This window comes from Ziziphus jujuba, chromosome 5 (genome assembly GCF_031755915.1).
Source record: "Ziziphus jujuba cultivar Dongzao chromosome 5, ASM3175591v1".
In the NCBI taxonomy this organism is placed as follows: Eukaryota; Viridiplantae; Streptophyta; class Magnoliopsida; order Rosales; family Rhamnaceae; genus Ziziphus; species Ziziphus jujuba.
In genome coordinates, this window is record NC_083383.1 from 27587197 (window position 1) to 27607739 (window position 20543).

Here is a 20543-nt window from a genome sequence, read left to right on the forward strand (position 1 = left end):
TTGTAGGAAGCTTTAGTAAATGCAGAGATTAGGTCTTGCTTAATTCCATTTTTAAACAGTTTTATTTTCTCTTGTAAAGAATAACGAACAGCATTTTTTTTTTATTTTTAAAATAGCAAATTGTGTGAATATTTATAAAATTGAGAGAACATTACCAGATTTTCATTTTTATTACAAAGTGCCTTTTTTTTTTTTTTAATATATATATATATTTTAACCCTCTGGAAAACCGAGTATACAAATGCTAATTTGAAATTCTTGTACTAGATTTAGACCTCATATGAAAATACCGTATCATACTTTTGATTTTGGTTTTGCTTTTCAAGTTCATAAAGGATGATGGCATGTGAAGTTTTACTTTAAACAATATATTATATTCAAAAAATAAAAAAAAATAAAAAAATCTGGCTAGTGAAAATCGAGAACTATGCATGGCATCGATCACCCCCTTTTCTTTGTTGTTTTAATTCTTTGAATGTTGGAAGCTTTTTTGGCCCCAAAATTTTACTTTTAATTATAAGAATAATTTTAGGAGATCAGAATGTAAGCCCCTAAATATTCTCAACCTAACAATATAGGTAACATATATATATATATATATATATGTATGTAATCTGATTCCTTAAAGCAGATGGTATATTCAATCAGAACGGCTAGTGGTGCTTCATCTGCTATTTCCTGCGATGACTTTGATTTTTTGTATCCCTGCATGCTCTTTGATCCGAGAGTCATCCAAAACTTCAGTTGGACATAGAAGCTGCCGTAAAGGTCAGTCTGCCTTTAACATTAAGTAAAGTGGGGTTTCTTTTAACTCCAAAAGTCATTGAATAATTAAGTCTTGATTCCTGAAGAATGGAAAATTGGTCATTGAAAACAATGATTCTGACTTCCTTCTTTTCTTTTTTTTTTTTTTGTTTTTTTTGGGTAGGTTTCCATTGTCTTTTTTTCAATCTTTGACCACCTGACTTTCGTTTTAGTCTATAAAAAAAAAGCAGCTTTGAATCATTCCCCTAGTGTGTAATGAAGTAAAAGTCGAATAAATATTTAGATAATTTCAATTTGCGTAGCTAGTGACGCAATGCTGTTTGGACTGACAGAAAATTTTGCATTGCCAGTTGAAAATTAGAAGCTTGTCAATTGCCATAGAGATAACGTTATTTTCTTTCAACACCAGTTTAAGAACAAAACCAAGAAACTAAACTCACCAAGCAAAGCTCCTAATTGATGCTATGATACATTTATACCGATCACGATTTCAAAGAAAACAAAATGCATTTTGTATTTAACTTTTTCCCATTTTCATTTCCAGATTTTGAGCTAATATGATAAATTCCAAACCTATTGACTGTGAGAGATATAACAGCATTGATTTATCTAACTGAAATTTTAAACCAGATTCCATCAAATGCATCTTTTTCTGCCTAGTCTGGTGCATGCCTTGAGAGTCTCCCTCCAAACGACAGCAAGAAATTCAAGGCATCTACCCTGGGCTCTCGCAAAGGCAAACGATCTTCCAACATGGCGACCACTTCTGCCATAGTTGGTCTGAACTCTGGAACCATCTGTACACAACACAATGCCACTCTCACCAACTTCTCAACCTCCTCACTTCTCACTCTACCTTCTAGTCTCTGATCTACCAGCTCCAAATACCTTCTTTGGTTATGCATTTCCAGTGCCATTGCAGGGAAATAAACCCATCCAGGTTCAAGACTCAAAGTAGAGATGGATTCGCCATTTGATCCATTCGCATCTTTGGTAATTCCAGTACTCCTCTGTGTCATCAATGTACAGTTCCTTCTTCCACTCACAATCTCAAGCAAAACCATCCCAAAACTATATACATCAGATTTGTCAGTGATACCTGAACTAGTTAGCCATTCTGGTGCAATATAGCCTCTTGTCCCTCTCATTGTTGTTAACAGCTTGGAGTTATCATGGTGATCTAGCAGCTTTGAGAGCCCGAAATCAGAGATTTTCACTGAACTTTTTTCGCCTAAGAGAATGTTGTCTGGCTTGATGTCACAGTGGATGATCTTGTGTTGGCATTCACTGTGTAAATATGCAAGTCCCTTAGCTGTTCCAATCGCTATTTTCAGTCTCTCATTCCATTGTAGAACCGGACCTGTTCCGAAAAGAGTCCTCTCTAAGGAGCCTCCATTCATAAACTCGTATACTAAAAACCGCAGGTTTCCTTGGATACAAAAGCCTTTCAATCTTACAAGATTGACATGGTGGATGCTTCCAATAATTGCAGTCTCAGTGCAAAATTCCTTCTTCCCTCTGGTTCCAAAGTTTTTGATCTTCTTCACTGCCACTACTGTTTCATCCGGCATAGTACCTCTATATACCATACCAAATCCACCACTTCCTATCTCGGTCTCGAAATTTTCAGTAGCAGAAACAAGTTCTTCGAAATCGAATCTTACGGGTAAGCCTGGTATAGAAATTATATTAAGCTCAGATGATGATGATAATGAATTTTGACGGTCCAGAATCATGGCGTCTTCTAGCTTTGAAGGCCTAGCTTTTCTTAGCCAGAGAATTGCTATGCCTATGATAGTGAGCAAGAAGAAAAACCCAAATAAAGGTATTAACACCATGGCCACCATTGGGAATTTATCTTCCTTCTTTGTAAATGTGTTCTTGGTGGAAGAAGCTGAAGAAGTCTTTATGTACCCTATACGATCCTCTCTGGTACTCTTAGACATGATTGAACCCAGATAATTTTCAAGCAGATAGCAAACACCAGAATAATTTCCATAGAAAAAGCCCAAGCATGAACAGTTCATCGAGCATAGATCTTGACAGATTGACAGATTCACACTGCGCTTCACAGGCTCTGCTAAATCATTAGAAAAATAGTCCATCCAATCCTCCAATTTCACATAAGAAATCGATGTGGAATTCAAATTCCCACTTGGGTTACATCCAATAGGCAATGATAATGAATCATCTGTTGGAACACAACCAACTTTATCATCAGACCTCCTATCGAAACCTGGTGGACATGAACAAGACGCTTCGTGTATGTTGCATAATCCCAGTTGTCCGCAAGCTGATGGAACTCGACAGTATTCTTCAGGACCTACAAATTCTTCAACCCATTTCTCTCCTATGAAGCTCATGATTCTAAACCTTCCATCAGATCCAAGCTTGGCGATCCTGAAACTTGAGAAATTCAAGTTTACTTGAAAAACCAGAGATCCGTCATCCCCAAGCAGATTCAAACCAGTGCTGTTCATGGCCATGTATGACAGTGGCTCATTTGAATGTTTGAAGGCATTTGTCTCCATGGAGAGCATCCAATAGGTCTGATCCCTCCACTGAAATATCAAATCCTTATCAGAAAGTGTGAGTCGGTAATCACCTGTCGACAAGTTTGTTGGTCCGGCAGGAGCATACAATGATCTCCCCACGTCCAAGTTCTGTCCCATGACAATGGTGTCCGTTGGATGATTGAAACTTTCCCATAGAGAAACATTCCTGTTATCAACCAATATAAGGTTTCCTGTCTCTAGGAGCTGCAGAGCTCGAACCGGAGAGTTGAAAGGCGGTGTGGACCAGATAAGGTTGTTAGAGGCATCAGTGATGAAGAGGCCATTGATGGTGAGCAATAGCGTTGAGGACTCGGAAATGGGTGTGCTGGGGTTGTGTGTCCAAATGATGGTGTTAGTGGATTTATGGATAATGGACAAGTAGTAGCTTAAAGGACTCTGTGAAAGGCCAATTATAGAGGCCATAAAAGTTCCATTGACAGACCCCAAGAAAGCACCATTATAGTCGACGAATTGAAGGTGAGATGCTGTGAAGTTTGGATAGATGGAATGCTTGAAGATGGGGTATGATGAAGCTATGAAAGATGGAAGAAATGCAAAGCAGCAAAAAGTGAAGGTCGCCAAGGAAGCAAAAGAGGAGAACAAAAACAAAGACTCCATTAATGGAAGCTAGCTAGTATTTTAGAGGTTTTTGAGGAGGATTGAAGAGTGTTAGTTCATGGTCCGGTGGTGGGTTGGTTGGCTGGTGCTTAGCCATCATTTGTGGATTGATTTTTCAATATTTTAAACAAAACAATGTACAACAATTTCAACTCCTTGACCATAAAACAACTTTTGCTGTATAGCGCCTCTGTATAAGACTTGGGCAATATTATTAATTTATATAATACTGAGAGATGATTTATATATTGAGATTTGAGATATTATTTGTTTGTTTGTGTGTGATAACATTGGGTAACGTTAGTCATATTCGATGCTACATAGTTCTTATCCAACATAATACAAAGGAATTTTACCCAAAAAAAACAAAAAAAAAACCATATTACAAAAGAAAAAAATGAGTCAACTATATTGTTATTCTAATGTCCCAAAGAAGGGGAAAAAGAAAGAAAGATCTATTTTGTTATTTTAAAGGAATTTGCTCTTTGATGTAGAAGTAACCAACTATTTTTCTCAAAAGTTTCAACCACTAGGAGGGATGCGCTCAACTCCTCCTATTAATCACCTAGAATTAGACCCAGATCTAAAAACACACTTTTTTGAACTCTAATGTGTAGTGAAATTTATCTTTTTCAGGTTAAGTCCATGTAGTTAATGACTTATTTCAATTGGATGTTTTTTTTCAGAAACCCCTACATCACCCTTCCACAAAAAAAATCTAAAATTTCTTGCATAATTTTCTTCGTCATTGATATAGTAATTGTATTACTCCTTGACAAGTCAAAGAACTAGCTTTAATTTAAACCTTGCTTATATTAATAAATTTTAACTATTATTATTATTATTATTATTATTATTATTATTATCAAGGCAGTAAGGTTAATCATTAGAAGACAATCAATCAATGGATTATGCAAATTCATTGGCCATGTGGTCAGTTTATATATTCATATATCATATAAATATTTTTTGGTCAGACACAAAGTTCCAAATCTGTGATGTTTGAACTCTAGGAAAAGAAACTAAGGCCTTCAACAGATCATACATGTGAAAGTCATATAAGGGAAAAGCATGTTTTCCATTTAAAGAAAAAAATAAAAAAAAATAAAAAAAAGCCCACCAACAACAACAACTACTACAATGACAACAACCTTTTCTTTATTGTACGATTTATGTAATTGCTTTTACATGTTGATCTAAGAATTTGACGTCTCAAAATTTTCCACTATTAAACTATATGTGATCCTAGTCCACAAGAACTTTTTTTAATCTTCCTATCATCATGTATCTTGTAAAATATATCAACTTCAGAAACTCTGATATATGTCAAATAGTAAGCAGTCATTTTTCCTTCTCCCTTCCCCTGATCCCAGTCCTGTTGATCCTGAAGAGAAGAAAAAAGCAAAAATTAATCAATAAAACAGTGATGAAAAAGCACCAATTCAAACAAATCACATATATATATTTTTTAATTGATCTCTTTATTTTTTTTTCCCCGAAAACTCCGTAAAATCATATGTACAACCAGCTAAAGAACTGTTTTCAACAAAAGTTTCAAATTTCTACTACACAGATTTATGTTTATACCAATAAAATTTCCCTCAGATTTTATTGATAAATGATCAGTTGGGAGCATGCCAATTAAAAAGATATGGATTTTTTTTTTAAAGGAAGATGATTAGCTAGGTTCTCAACAAAAGATTTAGTCATACCACTGTCCACCCCCCCCCCCCCCCCAAAAAAAAAAAAAAGAAAAAAAAAAAAGGCCCTGTATCCAAGAAAATAATTGAGTTGCTAACCAGCCATCAGACACCAAAAATATGAGACTTACAGCCAAAATACCTAAAAGGCCAAAAGAACACAGTAAAAAATGAAGGATATGGAAAGACTAGGAATGTCAACGGGACGGGATGGGATGAGATCGGTTTTTAAAATTTCGTCTCCATCCCGTAGGGAATTTTTTATCCCATTCTTGAGGTTTTTCCCATTTCTTTAGAGGCGGACCGAAGTCGGAGATTTCCCAATCAGGGATACAGTGGGGCGGTTTTCCTTGTTTATTATTATTTTTTTTATAATTGATATAACTTTTTTTGAAAAATTTATATAATTTTTTTTATGAATAAAATGTAAATAAAGTGACGAAAATATAATAAAAATACAATAAAATACATCAAGATCCAAATTTACAATTATAATAAAATACATCCTTAAAAAATATAATAGTCCAAATATATAAAATATAAAAAAAAATAAATATATATGGGTCAGGTTCAGGCCAGGTTCTTTATTCCCCGATCTCGGCCTGTCCCCAATTCTGGTCTTAAGGATTTATCTTGAGCCTACCTTGCAGTCCTGATTTTCGGGGGAAAAACTGCCCTGTTAAAGGCAATGCATCGCAGTTTTCGAGATGTGCGGGCCAAATTGATATTTCTAAAAAAGACCACTTATCCAGATATATGTATATTGCAGTAGAAATTTAAACTTGTATGGTGAAGAAAAGGAAAATTAGCTGTATACCCTTGTTTTCTCTCCCAATTTACATCATATTATGCATCAATAATTGTGGAAGCAACCAAACAATAATCAAATGGTTTTATGAACTAAATTTTATGCAATTGGATATTTATTTGTATATAGCTAGGTTTTATTTCAAATCAAAGAAGAATACTTCTTCAACATGAACAAGGAATTATAGAAACCAAAAAAAGTTCTAATCCAGTACTAATATATTATTACTTCAAGCTCATGCCAATATTGCATGGTGATTAAAAAGGGAAGTGGTGAACATTTTTCCTACTACTTCTCTCATTCTTTCTGGCTGTTTCGCCGCAAATACTGGTTCCTGTGCCTCTTAATTTCATGTCTCCATCTTCCATGACAAGAATTTCTTTAAAATTAGCCGAGGTAAGATACTAAAGGCAATGTCCTCAACACAATCAAAACAGCATTTCCTCCATTTGCTAGAAAACACAAGTGGCATGATCATGGTTTTGAACCCAACAACAAATCAGATTTCAACAGCTATAAGATCCCATTTAATCTCACTGCCATAGTTTGAATACTTCGATTTTAATAAGTGTTTCTGGCACATCTTTTATGCAATTTGGTTCAAATGAGGACCACATATTCCTTCATTGCCTTAAAAACAATTTGCTGTAAATGTTTGAATTTGATTACCTTTGGGGATCCTCCCCAACAAATTTATTATAAGATAGGTTCAGGACAGAAAGGAAATTCAAGTTTGAAAGTGATGCTGGAATTTCCATTCAGGCTGTTCCTTGAGAGGTCTAAAGAGTCGAGTTGCTGCAAGTTTCCAAAAGATGATGGGATTTGACCATTGAAAATGCCATTGGACTAGTTGAGTACATGGAGAAATTTGAGCAGTTCTAGTTCTTTTGGGATTCCAACTTCGAAGTTATTGCTTGAAAAACCAATGGAGGTGAATCCCCTAGCTATCTTTATCATCTCCATCCCTATACCTTTGTTGATAGCTGTTACTCCATCTTCATAGTAAAACTCATCAATCCTTATGTCATTGACCTGTAATCAAGCACCATATTTGACAGTCAGTTCTAAAAAATTTCATAGCAAGCACCGACAATGTCATACAATCCTCGATATCTACTTGGAATTGAGTCCAATAAATCTCTTGCGCCTTCAGCATAACTCCACCTAGTAGGTGAATATCCTGTTTCAGTGTTTCAGGTAATTCAACAATTGTTCTTTCTGATGAATCAGATCACCCACTAGGAGTGATTCATGTCGGATGGAGTCTTTTGAACCTAACTCAGGACATAAAGTCATAGCCAATGCAGACAGACTACCAGGTAGAAGAGTCATAGAATCTCATAGACAATATACCTGTTTCTTTTCCGGATACGGCGTTAAATCATAAAGCCTATGGTTTCTCATAAGAGGTTTGAAGGTGAAAACATTCCCCTTAGTTAAATATTGCAATTATTTAAGCACTGGACAGGAAGTTCACCACTGAAATTGCTGGAAGCTACATTTATAATTTGAATTTCTTGCCAAGCACCAATGCTTTCTTGGCAAGCAATGCACCCATAAAATTTGTTTCATCATAGAAAGGAAACTCAAAGTGGATATATTTTTCAATAACAAGGAAAGGTGTCAAACATTTGATTGTTTCCAAGGTTAAAAACCTCCAAATATCTGCAATTGGCTAGCAGTTTTGGAATCCTATCTGTCAGTAATTTTCCATCAAGATCAAGGATATGTAAACTACAATCAATAGGAAATGCATCAGGAATTGGGCTGCTTGAGTTGTTCCTTGGAATATTCAATCCAAATGTATGACTCAGTTAAAGCAAACAAGTTTGCATTCTGCCATTGAAAGTGTTGTAGGACAGATCAAGAAATTTTAGCACACTTGCATTGCATATTGATTCGGGTATAAAAACTAAGGTTATTACCAAAGTCCGATGGAATTGAAGATGTAAAATAATTGCTAGAAAAATCTACATGGTAAGTGGTGGGAGAATGGGGATCTTCCCATGGAGCTGGTTAAAACTAAGATCAAAGGTATGAAGATTGTGAAGAGGATAAGGTTCCAGTTCTTGCATGCCTACAAAGTCATTAAGTGAAAAATTCAAAAAGTAAAGAACTCCACTCCCAACTTTCGATATCCAATTAATTATCTCCCCATAAATTTTGTTGCTTGAAGTGTCCTAATAGGATAACTTTGCTTGGTTCTTAATTAGATGAGGAAATATTCTAAGTTTGCAATAAGCGAGTTGTAAATCACAAAAAATGGGAAGAGAAGAGAAATTCGAATCATTATTACTCGTTTTGACTGATAAATTATTGTTGGAAAGGTCAAGAGAATAAAGATTGATAAGGTCTTAAATCATTTCAAGCCCTATGGTACCATTGAACTTGTTGAAGGAGAGTGAGAGATCTTCAAGGTCTCTGAGTCTGAAATTTGACATGGAAATAGGACCTAGTTGTTCGTTGCGACTCAAATCAATCCTATATGAAATAAATAAATAAATAAAAATGAGAAATGAGCATTTGGAAATTCAAGAACCTGACTCTAAATTGATTGTTCAAAAGGACAATCATTTCCATTGATGGAAGAGAAAACAGAGATGAAGTGATATTTCCATGGAACAAATTATGATGCAAGTAAATATAGACATGGTCCAAAAGGCCTTCCAAATGAGCATATGGGAATTAAACCATTAAAGCGATCAAGAAAGAGGTTTATCCCAGTCAAGTTCTTGGACATATGAAATGATGGGAATAAATCGGTGAAGTTGCTAGCTGATATATGAAGATAAACAAGTTGATTGAGGTTTGTCATAGATTTTGCTAAGTGTTCTACTGAATGACAATGGAAAAGATCTAAGGTTCATAACTGCCGAAGGTTACCAATAGAAGCTGGTATTCTTCCTCCAAAATTCGTCAAGGAAATCACCAGATTTTGAATACAGTTATCAAAGGGAGACTCGGATAAAGTCCCATCAAGCAATTCATTAAATTTATGTCAAGAAACTTTATTGTTTCTACATACCTGAAAGATCTCTTTGGGAAACGTTCCAAACAACCCACATTTCTTGAGCTGCAAGAAAGTCAAAACTGACAAATTTGCAAAAGATGTAGAACCGGAGAGAGCAAACTGTTATAGTTATAAGTTCCAGCACTGATAAAGATTGAAGCTAATTGGCATGTGATTGATCAATAGGGCTGGATAGAGAACAATGCTTCAAGCTCAACACTCGCAGATTAGGATGACAAAGCCTGTCCGCACTCATTCCTAGATGTTGATATGTTTACTTCATCAATGTATATAGATCTTCAATTTTTGTGAGGTTCTGAACAAGCATGGTCAGATATGAACTCTCAAGATGTGCCAAGAATTCCAGTTATACTAATCAAGAATAGAGAACTTTGTTAGACGGAATATCTCTTTCGGGATTTGTCCAGCAAAGCCAGCATATGAGAAATTCAGATAACTCAAACTGGTGAGGTTACCTATACTTGGAAATGGGTTGATGATCAAGTAAAGCCATGAAACAAGGACTAAAGTTCTCATTGTGTCTACATGACACAAAATCCACCACTCATTTCAATCAAGATATATATATATATATATATATATATATATATATATATATATATATATGTATATCTAACCAATAAGATAGGTAGATAGCATAGGCAACACGGCATAACATAATCAAGTATTTGCTTCAAAAAGAAATCAAGTACTTGCTTCGAAAAGATTTTAAGTATTCAAATATTTACTCAGACCAATACTCCAAAGACGTTGTTTAAATTTCTTGGTACATTTCTCTTAATTTAGTTGATAAATAGTTTCTTTCTCTTCCTGATCTCAAATACAGAAAATGAAAGAAAATGCAGTATAAGAGTGTACGAACCTTTTCTTTTTTTTCCTTGAATGAAGATCCATTTGTTGAAATACCCTTTGTTTTCATTATATATATATATATATATATATATATATATATATATATTTATATGTTTTTTTTTGGACGTCCTACTTAGTAGTTTTTACGTTCAATACAAGGCTTTTTTTTTTTCTTTTTTTTTTTTTTCAGTTGGAGCGATAAATATTGTTTGACTGTGACATATAGAATTCCCAACTCATTTCCATCATTAATACCAAAACTAAAATAATAATAATAGTAACTCATTTCCAATCAATATAACAGAAAACTACTAAAGTACTAGTAAAGCTATAGTTTAAATAATAGGCGGCTTAACAATTTGCGTTCGTTTTTGATAGGGAATATTCACATCAATGCATGCTCGGATTGGTAAATTGGGTAGGGAAAAACGAAATGAACAACAATTAACGCAGTTAGTCAACCCCATCTCCCTCTGTTAACCATATAAACCAAACAATCTATAATACCTATAATATTTTGTAACTTCAATCAAAGCTTGTCCATTCTAAAACATAATAATAATAATGATAATGATAATGATAATAATAATAATAATAATAATAATAATAATTTATCGTCTGATTATAAATTGCTTATTACTCGCATTCTTGGTTGCATATAAAAAAATGTTCATGGTTTTTCCTCTTTCCCACTTTCTTCATTTCCTCAATAATGTCACCATTTTTCCACTTTAATTATAATGCAACATATTTTTCAAAGTCTTTCTTGTTTACTCGGTCTTGGAGCAGCATTAATACAATTCAATCCGCAACTCATGAAGCACGAAACAATTGCAATATATATATATATATATATATATATATCTTGTAACCCGATCTCACTTAATAAGAATTACATAAAAAGAAGGGAAGAAAATACTGTTAATTAGAACATGGAAACAAAAATAAGAGAGATAATCATAGTTATAGGTCAATTTTCTTAGTTGTGAGCAAATACATGAAGATCTAAGAGAGTGCGAATTAAAGTCCCAATTTTCCTACTACTAAACTACTTTTGATCTTAATCCATGTGAACTTTACTTAATCTTCCACTATCCTTTCAATCTAAACGCTAGTAGCATCATCACGTAGTTGTAAAATTTATCAACTTCAGAAACTCTAACATATATAAAAAAGAAAGCAATTATTTCATCCTTTTCCTTTCCCCTGATGTACTCCACTCAATAACATGTCTTCAGAACAGAAAGGTTACAGAACTCAAAACCGGTCCAAAGCATATCAGGTAAATTGGTTACCATCAACAATACATATTCAATACAGCAGGGGCAAAATCCACCCATATTATCTAGAAAATTCAGTTCTTAAACTGAAAAATTTTATGTCAACATCAAAGCATATAATCTCAGTCCTGTTGGTCCTGAAAAGAACATAAAAAAGAAAAAGCAAATCAATTTCTTTCTTAGACGATATTAGTTCATAAAGTAAATAAGTTGAACAGCAATAAGGAATACCAATTCAAACAACTCATGCGCAAATCACAAGAACATACAGCTGCCATTACCAAATCTTTTTTTTTTTTTTTTTTTTTTGTGTGTGTGTGTGTGTGTTTGTTTCAGAAAATTCCATAAAAGATCATACTTTTGGAAACCAGCAACAAGAAAGGTTTCAGATTTCAACCAAGATGACATATGTTTCATACCAATAGGAATTCCCTACAAGTTACAGATTCATTGATGAACAATATTGACCAGTTGGAAAGATCCTAACAGGATTGGAATCTTATTTACGTCGCATAACCTCAGATCTATCAGGAATTGGTGTATTCTACAATATAAGGGGTGTATTTTCATGTTTATTTATTGGACTGCTCAGACGAATGGAATATCTTAGTTTTTTTTCGGAAGATACTTAGCTATGCTTTCAGACAAAAGATCTAATCATACCACTTGGCAAGAAAATATTTCCCTTTCAAGAAAATAATAGACTTACTAATTAGCCACCAAACACAAAAAGATGAGAGATTTACAACCAAAAACGTTAAAGACCAAACAAACACAGGAGTGATCCCAAATCCAAAGGCTGAAGGAGGGTGTGCGTGCTATGATCTAGTAGGTTGCTAAACTAGTACATATAAATAGGATTCTAGATAGATACAATAATCAGAAAACAGGCCTCAATACAACCCAACAAAACGATCAGAAAACAAGCCTCAATACAACCCAACAAAACATATAGGATTTGAACATACAAATAGACCAGTACGGTTGCAAAAATTAGATAACAATGAATAAGAAAGATATAATTTAAGGAAGTTTCAACAAGACCTTAAAGGCGTAAATCAATCATGCTTATCAAAATCACTATTCCATGTTGAGATATTATAAACTAAAACTTTCAAATTGCAGAGAAGACGAGAAAGAAAGAGAGAAAGGTAACATGCTGAAAAATACTCCTTTAACATTTTTCATGGAAAAAAAAAAAAAAAGAAGTATTAGCATTTCCATGATACAACATTTTCAAGTGAAAAAAAAAAGTATCAGCATTTCCATGATATTATCCACAATTCCTTAAGGACAGTTATGGATCCTGTGGATAAAATACTTTCCAACCTGTCAAGATTCATGAAGATGCCCAAAATGTTGAAGAATGTCAGGAAATGAAAACTATCATTGGAAATATAAGAAACAAGCTGTCAAAGAGATACCCATAAAGTGTCAACAAAATATCAAAAACTCGTGTCATTTAGTTCAAAATTCTCAGTTTATTTGATGCATTAATTAATTGGTTTTAGCAGTCTTTAAAGCTATCCTAAGCATATTTTCCCACTGTTTTATCCTGATACCTCCAATAAACTTCTCACAAGTTTTTCCTCACTCACATTAATTAAATAATAGTTTAACTACCAATAAATCTCATTCTCAAAAGAGACAAGTCAACCTATGTCAAAATAACATTAGTCTCCCTACCAACTATTAAAACAAACTTAGAAGTTTTGCGAAAATATAGGAACAAACAAACTTTTTAAGTTTCAAAATTTCTATCTAATAATAAACTATTTCTACCTGTGAAGCAGGAGTCTCTGTAATCTTAGGAGTAGCAAACTTTGCTGGAGATCCATCAAATAGACGAGAACACTCTGTGTATGCAGATCCAAGTCCCAATCCAGCACCAAAAGCTATAGATGCCCAGCGAGTCGCAGGACTCCCTAAAATGAAAATCAAAGTAGATTTATTAATTCAATATTATTATTTAGTGAGATTAAACACAAACTTACAGTAAACAAAATGCAAGGCATCAACTTCATTATGCTTGGAATATAGATTTCAATGACATCAAACCTGCATCATAGATGAAATATCCACCCATGATAAAATGCCCAAGAAATCCAATATAACTGAGAGATAAGTAGTGAAAATAATGACATCTAGATTGATACTTAATTGATTATGAAAAACTGCAACAAATCATTTACACTTTGGCATTGGAACCAGCTTATTCTCACCTTTCCAACAGTAACACCCCCGTTATTATGCTTGGTTTTTCAATAATTGTTTTAGGACATTCCAGGAAAAGAAATCTTTCTACAAAAATAAGCAACCACACCAACTGCAATCAACCCTCGACCAAGCTGAAGAAATTCCTACTGTTGGGACTATGTCACAAATTTATAGTCCAAATAAAAGCATTAACAAGTAATAGCATTTGGGTCCTTCCATTCTCGTTTGTTTTTGTAAAGGAAATAGTAACAGTGATCCTAGTTCATACACCAATGACAATGGCAACCTCACTAAGGAGCACTAGAAAACATGAAGGTCTTATTATTTCACCCATACATGTAATAAATAGCCATCCACTGCCTCTCAGTATTTAAAGACCAACTTCCATGAATCATTTGCTACTCAAATAAAGCCATTTATCCCCCTATACATACCCCTGCAGCGTCTTGATGAAAACTTCAACTGGTTGAGAATTTGAAGGTTCTAAAATCCCAAGTTCAGTAATGCCTAGCCCAATTGCAAATGAAAATCAGCAAAAGCATTTTATTGAGCAAGAAGACATGCATACGCCGAATAAATTTATAGTCCAAATAAAAGCATTAACAAGTAATAGCATTTGGGTCCTTCCATTCTCGTTTGTTTTTGTAAAGGAAATAGTAACAGTGATCCTAGTTCATACACCAATGACAATGGCAACCTCACTAAGGAGCACTAGAAAACATGAAGGTCTTATTATTTCACCCATACATGTAATAAATAGCCATCCACTGCCTCTCAGTATTTAAAGACCAACTTCCATGAATCATTTGCTACTCAAATAAAGCCATTTATCCCCCTATACATACCCCTGCAGCGTCTTGATGAAAACTTCAACTGGTTGAGAATTTGAAGGTTCTAAAATCCCAAGTTCAGTAATGCCTAGCCCAATTGCAAATGAAAATCAGCAAAAGCATTTTATTGAGCAAGAAGACATGCATACGCCGAATAAATTTATAGTCCAAATAAAAGCATTAACAAGTAATAGCATTTGGGTCCTTCCATTCTCGTTTGTTTTTGTAAAGGAAATAGTAACAGTGATCCTAGTTCATACACCAATGACAATGGCAACCTCACTAAGGAGCACTAGAAAACATGAAGGTCTTATTATTTCACCCATACATGTAATAAATAGCCATCCACTGCCTCTCAGTATTTAAAGACCAACTTCCATGAATCATTTGCTACTCAAATAAAGCCATTTATCCCCCTATACATACCCCTGCAGCGTCTTGATGAAAACTTCAACTGGTTGAGAATTTGAAGGTTCTAAAATCCCAAGTTCAGTAATGCCTAGCCCAATTGCAAATGAAAATCAGCAAAAGCATTTTATTGAGCAAGAAGACATGCATACGCCGAATATATATATATATATATATGATTGCAAGGCAAAAAAATCATGCAGAAGATCAGTTTTTCTTCAATCAATGTCATCAAAATCTTATAGGCTCAAAAGAATATTTGAGAATATTCCACAATTTTGCAAAATGATGAATGCCTCATTTCTATCCAGGCATTCATTTAATGACAACCAGTTTCACAATTTATTGATTCCCATATTCCAATGTATAGGGCTTCTAGATTCCCAATTGAAATGCAATACAAGAACGGAAAGATAGATAATATATACACAGAACATGAAAGCTTCAAAAATATCATTTCTCGGCAGCCAAACGGAGGAGGGACAAACAAAATCAATAACCAAAAAAAAAAAAAGATAAATGAAAACTGACTGAAAAAAAGGAGACCGCCAAAGGCGCCGCCCAAGGAGGCATAGACGAAACGGCGAACGGTGAGATCGAGACACGCGTCCCATTTGGCATCGAGGTCGTACTTAGGTGGGATTGTTCTTGCGTTTTCCGCCATTGCCACAATCCAGACCTCTTCTTCTTCTTCTTCTTCTTCTTGATTATCAGTTTACGTTTCGTTTGTGTTTTCGGATTTCTAACACTTTCACTGCTGCTTCGTTTATGGAAATTGTTAGAGAGAGAAAGCGAGAGAGGGTTTCGTTTTCCTCCGGATTTTGCTTGCTTGTTTGAGGGGAAAATGAGGAGGAAAGAAATCTGGGTGTTGTGTCCGTGCAACGTGCAACGACGATTCTAGGGCTGGCCCTGTTCTTGGGCTTTCAGTAATTGTTGGGCCTCTCATGGGTTTTCACTTGTTAATCCATTTTAAGCCAATAATAGAAATTAGCCGACTGTAAGCCCATTATGAAACTGGCCTAGATATAGTTAGCTGAGAATATAATAATAATAATAACATAGTATGCCAATTCTATTTTGCATTTTTACATCTAGGAAAATTATAATTTATTCCCGCGCAACTTGATTATTACTTTAATTGATTCTCATCTGTATGTTGAAAATAATTTTTAAATGGTTAAAGTCTAAAAAAGTCACCTAAAAAAACCCCTGAAAGTGCTCGTTGGTTAACTTTCTTTATCCCTTTTTCTTGTTTTTTCAATGTTTTTACTTACTACTATAGTTTGCTTTTGTTTCAAATAATGGTTCATTTCTTGTCTTTACTTGCCCCAAAAAACAAAAAGTTACAGTTTCTTACCTAGTTATAAATTTAAAGACGAAATAAATAAATAAATAAATAAATAAAATGAAAATACCATTTCATATTATTTATAAAATTATATTTATGTTGACAAACAATTATTTTAACTATTTTAACATTACAAATAACTAACATGAAACCATTATCTCAAATTGTACTTGCAATAAAATACATGTTTAGCTCATAAATCAAATCAAAAACTTGAAAAACAAGGACAAATAATTTAACACTTTAACAAACCAAACATAAATATCTTTTATGTGGAATTTTAATAAAATTGAATTATAAAAAACAAGTTGTGAGGTCTACCAAATGACATATAAAAGTGAAGGAATAATAAATAGGAGTTGTTTTCCCCCAAAAACAATTAATAATAATAAAAAATAAAAATAGAAGTTGCGAGACTGAGCAAATATTCAAAACAAAACCAAAAAGTCAAAAAGTCACCGTAATAAGTACATAGTAAATAAAAAATTCTTAAATTCTTAAAAAAAAAAAAGAAAAAGAAAAAAAACCATTTTTTTCATTTTACCTTTGCATAGTAGGTGAGAACGTGTTAAAAAAACAAAAAAAAAAAAAAAAAAAAACTTTGAATATTTAGTGATAAAGCATAGGATTCTAGATATTTGGCTACTTACATTGACACCACGTTGCGTTGCTGTCTCATGCTTTCTTTCTCTCTGAGCATGCGTTTTAACACTCGACAGGCACATACCGACAGACGGACAGACAGACTGACATAGTTGCTCTTTCACTCTTTCTTCCTCGCTCAGCATCTCTCTCTTACTTTACTCATTTGTCTCTCTGTCTCTCTTACCCTCTCCACACCGTTTTCTCTCTCTATTTGCTTTCCAAAAATGGCCGATTCAACTCCTGAATCACAGACCCACCCACCTTCCTCTGACCACCCTCCCACCACTGCGTCAGACAAAGAAGACCCACTCCCACCTCCGGCGCCGGTGCCGGAATCTTCGGTGGGTGTAGATCAAACTCAACCACCGGCTGAGACAGAGAAGAAAGAGGATCCACCTACTCTGGCTTCCGTTTTGGAGTCTGAGAAGGAAGACCCACACCCACCACCACCACCACCGGCGGTGGAGGAATCCGAATTTCCGGTGGCAACCCAGAAGGAAGTGGCGGCGGTAGTGCCTGAAGCTGAACCCCCAGCGGCAGCGACGGTGGTTGTGGAGAAACAGGAGCCTCTGTCTCCGGCGGAGCTGAAGGAAACAGCAGAGGCTGAAGCGAAAGAGAAGCAAGTAGAAAAAGTTCTCCATGAGGAGCATAAACTTCCTCCTCAGTCTTTGGTTTCGTTCAAGGAAGAGAGCAACATAGTCGCTGATCTCTCAGATTCTGAGAGGAAAGCTCTTCAAGAACTGAAGCAGCTCGTTCAGGAAGCTCTAAACGACAACGTTTTCACTTCTCCACAACCACAACCACAGCCTAAAGTAGAACCAAAACAACAACAAGATGTTTCTCCAGCTGCATCCTCTGAACCCGGTTCAGATACTCCGGCGGCGGCGAAAACCGACCCGCCCGGTTCAGAACCCACAATTGAGGAAAATCCAGTTAAGGAAGCAGAAGAGGTAGCGAAAGAATCTGTGAAGGTCGCTGCTTTTGCAGAGGAGGTTTCTATCTGGGGGATTCCTCTGCTTAAGGACGATAGGTCGGATGTGATTCTTCTCAAGTTTCTGAGAGCCAGGGATTTCAAAGTGAAAGATGCTTTCTTCATGCTTAAGAACACGATTCGTTGGAGGAAAGAGTTCGGGATTGATTCGCTTTTGGATGAGGATCTTGGCGATGATTTGGAGAAGGTGGTATTCATGCATGGTTTTGATCGAGAGGGCCACCCTGTTTGCTACAATGTTTTCGGGGAGTTTCAGAACAAGGAATTGTACCAGAAGACATTTTCTGATGAGGAAAAGCGGTCCAAGTTTCTCAGGTGGAGGATTCAGTTCTTGGAGAAGAGTATCAGGAAGCTTGATTTCAGTCCTGGTGGTATTTCTACAATCTTTCAGGTTAATGATCTCAAGAATTCTCCTGGACCGGCTAAGAGGGAGCTTAGGATCGCCACCAATCAGGCCCTCCAATTGCTTCAGGACAATTATCCTGAGTTCGTAGCGAAACAGGTATATATATATCTATCTATCTATATATATATATATATATATATATATATATCTCAATTTAAGGATTACATGTGACGTTGCAGTGTAATAAGTCTATATGTTATTTGGAGTTAATATATTGGTGTTATTGGTTTCTTAAGGTGTTTATCAATGTTCCTTGGTGGTATCTTGCATTCTACACAATGATCAGTCCATTCTTGACTCAGAGAACCAAAAGCAAGTTTGTTTTTGCTGGCCCGGCAAAATCTCCAGACACCCTTTTCAAGTTAGTAGAGAATTTTTTTTTTTTTTAATTTTTGTTTTTATCTATTTCGCAATTTGTGTTCAATTGGTTCTCCAATTTTTTTCCGTTGTGGTGGTTAATCAAAATTTCATGTTTCAATTGATAAACAGATACATATCACCTGAACATGTTCCAATTCAATATGGTGGCCTGAGTGTTGATTACTGTGATTGCAATCCAGAATTCAGCATTTCTGATCCTGTTACGGAGGTTAATGTTAAACCGGGGACTAAGCAAACTGTGGAGATCATAATTTATGAGGTGCCATTGCCTACTTTCTTTGTTTTGTATTGCAAGCAATATAATTTAGACTCTTTCTACACTTATGGACTAGTAATTGTGAACATATTTATAAATTATAGATGCTTGCTGGTGTATAAATTTTGATTGCTTAATGAGAAGTTTAATCTTCATTTAGTAATGGGAAATTAATGTATTACAGAAATGCATTATTGTTTGGGAGCTCAGAGTAGTAGGGTGGGAAGTCAGATATGGAGCTGAATTTGTGCCTAACGCTGAGGATGGATATGCAATTATCATTCAGAAGTCTGCAAAGATAGGCCCAACTGATGAACCGGTGGTGCATAACAGCTTCAAAGTTGGTGAACTTGGTAAAATATTGCTAACTATTGACAACTCAACTTCAAAAAAGAAGAGGCTTCTTTACAGGTTCAAGATCAAATCGTTCTCTGACTGAAGATTTTAAATCGGCAGCATTCTTATATATTTTGTGTGTCCTTGGGGGGAAATTGAAGAGTAAGAAGCACAGAAACTCATTTATTTACCGTCTTCATATGCATGGAAGATTTCCACTTGGTCATCCTGCTTGTATATTGGCTTTGTAGTTTTATCATATCGAAGGTTTAGAGTTGTAATATTTTGGTTTGAAAATTTAGTAAAGTTGACTGGAATTTTGGTGGATTTTGGTGCTCTTGTTTATTATGCTCCTTTGGCTGAGAGGCAAGGCAAGTCGAGTTGCATATAGAATAGTTTTGTGTTGTTGATGGGGTTATTCTGAATAATTTTGGCAAACAAGCAAATAAAATCCGAGGAAGTAGGTAGAAATGGAATCTGTATACCTAAGTGTGTTTCACTGCATCTCAACGTCCATTTTTCTGTATTGCAACCTCTTTGACCTTATATATATATATATATATATATGTTTTCACATTGGAGTGCATTCGATGCCTTTGTATTAGTTGAGATATATAAACATTCTTGTCAACACTTTTATTTCTACGTTTGGTATCCATTTTCTTCAACCATTCAATGCGAGTCAATAGTCATTCTTTTTCTTAATTATTTTGGTTTAAGCATTTCTAGTTATTTTTCTTTTGGGCAGGAGTTCTGTTATATTTCTCCTAAAGTAGATGATATATATATATATATATATTTTTTAAATAAAAGGTCAAAGTCTTTTTTTCTTTTATTTCCTCCTTGTAATCATCATGTTACCACGTGCCACCTCTGAAGGAAGCGCATCTGATAATTTGTACCTTGAGCTTTGTTGATTTGAGTACTTGACTTGTTTACATACCGACCGTGCATGTTAACTTGGTCTGTACCTACTCGATTGCATGCCTTTATTATGTTCTTCTTATGACTTGCATAATAGTCATTGCCTTTTACTTTTTAAACTATTTGGTTGCTTTTACTCTTTATTAGTCGTGTCAGATAATCCCCCAATTTGTGGTGTGCTTTTTTACTCTT

General features: G+C 34.9%; 4 protein-coding genes across 4 annotated transcripts; 1 reads left to right on the forward strand and 3 right to left on the reverse strand.

The window, feature by feature from the left end:
* Window positions 1-72: 72 nt before the first annotated feature.
* LOC107435357 (G-type lectin S-receptor-like serine/threonine-protein kinase At5g35370) lies at window positions 73-4170 on the reverse strand. The gene has a single exon (XM_016046954.4). The coding sequence runs from the start codon at window positions 3936-3938 to the stop codon at window positions 1422-1424; it is 2517 nt and encodes an 838-aa protein (XP_015902440.3). The 5' UTR covers window positions 3939-4170; the 3' UTR covers window positions 73-1421.
* A 996-nt stretch (window positions 4171-5166) lies between these two features.
* Window positions 5167-9993, reverse strand: LOC107435573 (LRR receptor-like serine/threonine-protein kinase ERL2). Its single transcript, XM_060817318.1, has 7 exons — window positions 9830-9993; window positions 9472-9519; window positions 8827-8927; window positions 8421-8523; window positions 8102-8228; window positions 7305-7478; window positions 5167-5322 (listed from the first exon to the last, which is right to left on the reverse strand). Exons 1-7 carry the CDS (start codon window positions 9991-9993, stop codon window positions 5167-5169), a joined length of 873 nt encoding a protein of 290 aa, XP_060673301.1.
* A 1502-nt stretch (window positions 9994-11495) lies between these two features.
* Window positions 11496-15928, reverse strand: LOC112489423 (MICOS complex subunit MIC10). Its single transcript, XM_025067908.3, has 3 exons — window positions 15596-15928; window positions 13392-13534; window positions 11496-11746 (listed from the first exon to the last, which is right to left on the reverse strand). The coding sequence occupies exons 1-3, from the start codon at window positions 15726-15728 to the stop codon at window positions 11732-11734; spliced, it is 291 nt and encodes a 96-aa protein (XP_024923676.1). The 5' UTR covers window positions 15729-15928; the 3' UTR covers window positions 11496-11731.
* Window positions 15929-17060: 1132 nt separating this feature from the next.
* On the forward strand, window positions 17061-19754 carry LOC107435358 (patellin-3). The gene is made up of 4 exons (XM_016046956.4): window positions 17061-18550; window positions 18691-18815; window positions 18944-19094; window positions 19276-19754. The coding sequence occupies exons 1-4, from the start codon at window positions 17282-17284 to the stop codon at window positions 19528-19530; spliced, it is 1800 nt and encodes a 599-aa protein (XP_015902442.2). The 5' UTR covers window positions 17061-17281; the 3' UTR covers window positions 19531-19754.
* The last annotated feature ends 789 nt before the right edge of the window (window positions 19755-20543 follow it).

Excerpts from the sequence above, each read along its gene's own strand:
- LOC112489423 (XM_025067908.3), bottom strand. The coding sequence starts at position 15,728 with ATGGCGGAAAACGCAAGAACAATCCCACCTAAGTACGACCTCGATGCC. Across the intron at positions 13,535-15,595 it reads TGGCGGTCTCCTTTTTTTCA|GGAGTCCTGCGACTCGCTGG; the intron begins GTCAGTTTTCAT and ends TTTTCATTTTAG.
- LOC107435357 (XM_016046954.4), bottom strand. The coding sequence starts at position 3,938 with ATGGAGTCTTTGTTTTTGTTCTCCTCTTTTGCTTCCTTGGCGACCTTC.
- LOC107435573 (XM_060817318.1), bottom strand. The coding sequence starts at position 9,993 with ATGAGAACTTTAGTCCTTGTTTCATGGCTTTACTTGATCATCAACCCA. Across the intron at positions 9,520-9,829 it reads AAGTTCTCTATTCTTGATTA|CTCAAGAAATGTGGGTTGTT; the intron begins GTATAACTGGAA and ends ACTTTCTTGCAG. Across the intron at positions 8,524-8,826 it reads CTCCTTCAACAAGTTCAATG|GCATGCAAGAACTGGAACCT; the intron begins GTACCATAGGGC and ends ATGACTTTGTAG.
- LOC107435358 (XM_016046956.4), top strand. The coding sequence starts at position 17,282 with ATGGCCGATTCAACTCCTGAATCACAGACCCACCCACCTTCCTCTGAC. Across the intron at positions 18,551-18,690 it reads CTGAGTTCGTAGCGAAACAG|GTGTTTATCAATGTTCCTTG; the intron begins GTATATATATAT and ends TGGTTTCTTAAG. Across the intron at positions 19,095-19,275 it reads TGGAGATCATAATTTATGAG|AAATGCATTATTGTTTGGGA; the intron begins GTGCCATTGCCT and ends AATGTATTACAG.